Here is a 6000-nt window from a genome sequence, read left to right as displayed (position 1 = left end):
TGAGAGACTTCCCCCCACCCTGACCCGCTAACCCCCTGTCATGAAGGAAGAGAAGACATGGCACAAATACACAGAGAGGAATGACATCATGGGCTTGGCTGGAAAAGTTAGAGAGCACTGGAAGGGCTGGGGCTTCGAGAGTAGGGGACGCACAGTGGGCAAGGGTTGAATCCATTTGGTTTTATTCTTTAAAAAATGTAATACCATCACTAGGACCATGCCATGCAACCTTAGAGACATCTCTGTACATTTCCCCCAAGGTTGTGCTGGGCACAGGGCGGAGCTCAGAAGTCAGTTCAGACGGGCGTGGTGCGCCTGTTGGCTGGGTTATTATGCAGCGACTCCTTGTACTCTTTGGGAGTGGAGTTGTGGAACTGTAGAAAAGTGTGGTCCCTGTCAGAGTTGAGGAGGGTCCCCATGGTGATCTTGGAGGGGTCCCGGGAGAGGGTGAACATTGAGATGTCGGTGGAAGGGATGGTATGGAAGCCTTTGCTGATGGGGGACAGGTCTCGGGACCTAGGTTCTGTGGAGCGGGAACTGGACCGCCTTCGAAATCTATACCTATAGGGTGGAAGGCGGGTAAAAGTAGATTTCTTCAGGAGCTCCGAATGGGATTTGGCACGTAACTGCTGATGCTTTTCGATGTAGATGTGTACGGCCACCACTCCGACAATCTCCGCGATGATGAAGGAGAACGCCCCGAAATAAAAGGACCAGCCGTAAGAGTAGCTTTTTTTGGAATCCCGCTGCCCGGGGTCTCCAGCATTTGCTGATATATAAACGATGATGCCAATGATGTTGCTTAACCCTAAGAGAAGAGAAAAGGAGAGAAAAAAACCCCATAATTGTTTATAAGCCTCGGAGGTAAATACCACTTTAAGTCCTGAAACATTTATAGCAAACGTGAGGAAGTGGGGAGGGAGGAGAATGGATTACGGCTGGGAAACCCAGCTGCAGGGCTCTTCCTGCAGGGTTTGCATTTTGAGAAATGAACAATTCTGCTATTTAGTCCCAGGCAGTGCGCACGCAGCGAGAGAATACATCCGTCTTTTACAGTAACTGTGGCCAGAATTCAGAATACATTTACTTTTCTTTTACAAGCAATTTACTCTATTAACCCTTAATCTTCAGCTCCAAGTCTTGAGGATAGTAAAACGAACAAGATATAGGACCCTGACTTTGCATCCTTTCCATTATTATAAGAAACGGGCGTGGAAATAAATGCAAGTACAGCCAAATGCAGAGTGGACTGTACTGGGGGCCTAAGGCAAAATGTGGCAAAAGGGGAAGGGAAGACTAAGGACCCTGGATGTGTAGAGAAGACATTTCAGAGGGACCCTGAAACGTGAGTGGGGTGATCAAAGAGATGAAAGACCACTGGTTATGAAGTGTGAGAGAAGGGGTGGATTATCCCTAGGGTTCAAGCTTGAATGATTGGGAGTTAGGTGGCATCTTAAGATAAAATATGAGAGACAGGTTTAGAGAAAATTAGATACTTGCATACAATGAGTTTGAAGCGCTTGGTTGGGTCTAGATCTGAAGTTGGAGGCACTAATGAGCTCATGGGAAAGGGAGAGTGGCTTATTAAGTCTTTTAAAAATTTGCAGGGGATAAGAATGCTTTAAATCAGCGGTTGTTTGAGAATTAGGATTTGGAGAACACAGAGCTGCAGTCCATCAGGTGTAAGGGCTGCATATTTAGCTTTCTCAAGCCTACAGACTAGAATATTGGAAATGGCTGCTCAGATGGCTGGAGATAAATTGTTTCCCACGGGATGGAATGAACGAAATCATAGCATCCAAGGGGTGTGATCACCTCTGGACACGTCTCACATTCTTCCTTCCAAGGGAAATATCACTTTGACACTGCTCCACGGCCCGCCACCAGAGCATTTAGCCAACATGATGCCTGGAGATTAATATATCAGATGCCATTTCCCTATCTCCAAATTTAAACCGTCTATTTTGTTTGTTTGGTGCCATGGAGTCAGTTCTGATGCACAGCAATCCCTTGAATAGAATAAAGCACTGCCTGGTCCCATGTCCTCCTCATGTCATTGCTATGTTTGAGCTCCTTGTTGTAGCTCCTTGTGTCAATCCTTCTTGTCGAGGGTCTGCCTGTCCTCCCTCCCCCACCCCACTGACCCTCCACTCTACTAAGCATGCTGTCTTTTTATTCAGTGGCTGATGATATGTCCAAAGTCTGTGAGATAAAATCTCCCCATCCTCACTTGCTAAGGAGTTTTTGGCTACACTCCTTCCCAGTCAGATTTATCTGTTCTTCTGGCTGTCCATGGTGTGCTTACTATTCTTTGCCAATACCACGTGTGGTAGTGACATAATTTCATGTCAACCTGAGATGTAAAAGTGTAGGGGTGGAGTCTAACCTGTCAATCGGGTCACAGCCTGCTTGTATCTCCTTGTGGGCGTAGCCTTATCATAAAGAGGCCCCTGGCAACTTGCCTTTCTCTCTCTGCCTTCACCTTCCTGCGAGTGAGCCATTCTGAGACCTGCCAGAGCCCTGTGATGAACTGCCATTGGATCCACATGACCTTGCACCCACCAGCCGTTGATCTTCCTGCATTCGGCATCACTGCATGCGGGTGTGTGAGTCTGAAGAGGGACTTATGGACTAGTGTCAGACTTATGGACTTGAGATGGGTGGGCTGGGATGTTCTCTTGTTATGAAATTACTTCTTGATATAAAGCGCTTATCTAGAGTGCCTCTGGATTTCTTTCTCAAGTCAACCAGGCCGAACACATCACACTTCAAAGGCATCAATTTGTCTTCAGTATTCCTTGTTCATTGAACAGCTTCCACCTGTTTATAAGGTAGTTGAAACTAGCTTAGGTCAGATATACTTTAGTCCTCAAATGACATCTTTGCTTTTTAAAACGTTAAAGAAGTCTGGAACAGTGGATTTGCCCAATGCCATGTTACAGTGCTATTCATGAGACTTTCACTGGCCAATTTTCAAAGAAATACATTGGCCTTCTTCCTAGTTTGCTTTGCTCTGGAAACTGCTGAAACCAGTCCACCACAGGTGACCATGATGTTATCTGTCATGCAAGAAGCACAGTTTCCATCATCACCGAAGCATGCAAGCTGCCACAGTCCAACACAATGACCGATGCCTATCTACAGGGGGCGCTAAGTAAGGGGGCTGCTCTTGACACTTCCCCAAACCAATTGAAAAAGAACGATTTCCTGGAGTCTTCCGAGTCTACTCTGGATTCCCTTTGCATTGTAGACTTCCCCTGGAGGTCCCAAAGATCTCCCCATAGTCCAGCCCCTTGGGATGACAGGGGCCCCAGGATTCTGTTCCTGTACTGCCGTGCTCATTGGCTGGTGTGTGTGCATCCTTATTGTTGTTTGGGTGCCCTCAAGTAGAATCTGATGCAAAGGATTCTGGCTCCTAGTCACTCCGTGTAACAAAGTAAAATTGCTCCCACAGAGTTCTCATGGATGGACTCTTTATAGAAGGAGGCAGTTAGGCCCTTTCTACTGTGGGACTGCTGGGTGGGTTCTAGTTCCCAATCTTTCTGTCTGCAGCTGAACACATCACCATGGTGCCTCCACTGCTCCAGACACGTGCATTAAGAGTTTCTAATCTTAGATCAGAGCATGCACACTGCTACAGATAAGAGCCCGCGACACAGGGAATCCAGGCTAGAGAACTGCCTCAGGGCCAACAAGGAGAGTAGCGATACCAGGAGGATTAGGGGAGGATGGGGTGAGAAAGGGAGGTTTGATCACAGTATCAATCTATAACCCCCTCCAGTGGGACAAATAACAGAAAAGTGGGTGAGGGGCAACAGAAGACGATCTATCATATGAAAATAATAATCTATAATTTATCAAGGGTTTGTGAGGGAGGGCGGGCAGGGTACGGAGGGGAAAGAAATAGGGAGCTAATATCAGGGGCTCAAGTGGGAAGAGAATGCTTTGACAATGATGATGGCGGCCTATGTGCAAATGTGCTTGACACATTGGAAGAATGTATGGATTAGGATACGAGATGTAAGAGCCCCCAATAAAAGTGTATATATATGTATATATATGTGTATATATATGTGTGTATATATATGTGTGTGTATATATATATATGTGTGTGTGTATATATATATATATATATCAAGCCTAATCTTTTAAAATGACCCCTAATATGCCACCTAGGACTTGCCCCTAGAAGGCTCAGTGAGGGTCTGGTTCAGGCCTATATCCTTTTGGCAACACCTAGTGTAGGTATTCTGTGGACAGGCAGTATAGACTGTAATCACAACTTCTAACTATGGGCGCTGACACACAGCTAGCCTGGTATCAGGCTGCAGGAAACCACAGAATGAAAAATAGCTCCTCTTCCTGGAGTTTCAATTTGACTTGAAGATTAGTAGAGAAGACATGTTCTTTTTATATCGAAATGAACATAAATATAATAAAGAAGAGGAAGTGGCATTCACATAAATATTTCCATTTCAATGGGAGAGCGCCTTCAAAGACATGCAGTTTCTGGTGATGCCCTGTGAGTTCCCAAGGGCGTGCTTCCTGTCTCCTCTGCTAGGAGAGAAATCTTGACGGGATAGTTTGGGATGCCCTGAAACGATGTCTCTGCAGGGACAAAAAAGAAGCTCAGTTATATCCCAAGTCTCCACAGCTAAGAAATGGTGGAGGTGGGATTTGAAGGCAGGGTGGTCTCTTAGCCCCAAGCAGATTTATATTTCAGTAGCATGGTGCTAATTTACATTTCAAGAACAAGATGTGAGTCGCCTATTACTTTCCCCAGACTCCACACTGTGAACTAAGACAGGGACTAAGCTTGTCTTCATTATGCTCTATGACCCCTTCTCCTAGCCCCAAGCCCTACCCATACACAGCAAGGGGGCAGTGCAAGCCTGTTGAACTTGTGTATGAACCGGTTTGGCATGAAAATAAAAGGGTCCAGTGAAAATCATAGTAGTGATTATCTCCTGAGCACATGCCAAGTGCCAAGCACATGGTATATTGTATATTCCAACTTATTTTGTATATTCCAGCTTATACAATTCTTACAACAGCCTTAGAAGGAGGGGCCATTATGATTTCCATCTTTTCAGATGAAGAAACCAGGGCCCAGAGGTTTGTGCGAAGTTACACATCTGGGAACCAGTGGAGTTGAGATTTGCACTAGGCAGCTTGTCTTCAGAGCTTAGACTCGGTGCCAGGCACATATAGCATTGTGGATTACTTGCTTGGAACCACAGAACCATAGTGTGATTGAGCAAAAAGGATATTCAGAGGGTCATAAAACCTCCAATACTTTCATTTTACTGGTGGTTAAGCTCAGGCTCTCAGGGTTATCGGGGTGTAGATGGTTCGAGTTAGGCTCCAAGGTTGTGGCTTCTTTTGAGGCTCTCCCCACTGTCTCAGGGCCTCATCATTTCCAGGTATTTCATTTATTTGCCATCTCCACAATACCTCTTGTGAGCAGAAAGTGGCCATGACACACTCTTCCCTAACAACCTTACAAATAATGAATCATTCCTGTTATAAAACCCCCATGCAAACACACATCATTCTCTGGGTCAATAGAGCCCCGGAGGTGTGGATGCAACCACCAGGGACTAGAGCATGCTTGAAATCCAACAAGTCCCTGGGCTTGCCAGCTGTTCCCCCTTATCCACAGATGATGAGCGCAATTGCCGATGAGCTGACCACATCCCTCTGCAGCAAGATGGTGACCTCCTCTTAGGTCTATTGCTTGAGTTGGTTCCCAGAGATTCACAGCATGATGGAGTCCAACTTCTCCCTTTGATAGAAGGGGGTCTAGAGCGAGGAAACAACCTAAACAAGGTCTCCCAGGGATCCTCATGCCAGGCTCCAGACATCGGAACTCTATTGTCATTGCCTTTCCCGTGCCAACGTGGAATGTTGTACCTGGCACTCAGTCTCTTCACAACAATCCTGTGAAGTAGATGCTTAGTGTGATCCTTGTTTCAGACCATCATGTGGATTCCAACGCAC

General features: G+C 46.0%; 1 protein-coding gene across 1 annotated transcript in view; it reads right to left on the bottom strand.

Moving 5' to 3' along the window:
* Positions 1 to 296: 296 nt before the first annotated feature.
* CACNG3 (calcium voltage-gated channel auxiliary subunit gamma 3) overlaps positions 297 to 6000 on the bottom strand; it is a 143164-nt gene continuing 137460 nt past the window's right edge. Inside the window, exon 4 of the mRNA XM_075528382.1 lies at positions 297 to 808. Within this exon, the coding sequence (XP_075384497.1) occupies positions 297 to 808 (512 nt within the window). The remainder of the gene's footprint in view (positions 809 to 6000) is intronic.

The sequence above is a fragment of the Tenrec ecaudatus genome, chromosome 12 (genome assembly GCF_050624435.1).
Source record: "Tenrec ecaudatus isolate mTenEca1 chromosome 12, mTenEca1.hap1, whole genome shotgun sequence".
In the NCBI taxonomy this organism is placed as follows: Eukaryota; Metazoa; Chordata; class Mammalia; order Afrosoricida; family Tenrecidae; genus Tenrec; species Tenrec ecaudatus.
This window is presented reverse-complemented; position numbering and strand designations above follow the sequence as displayed.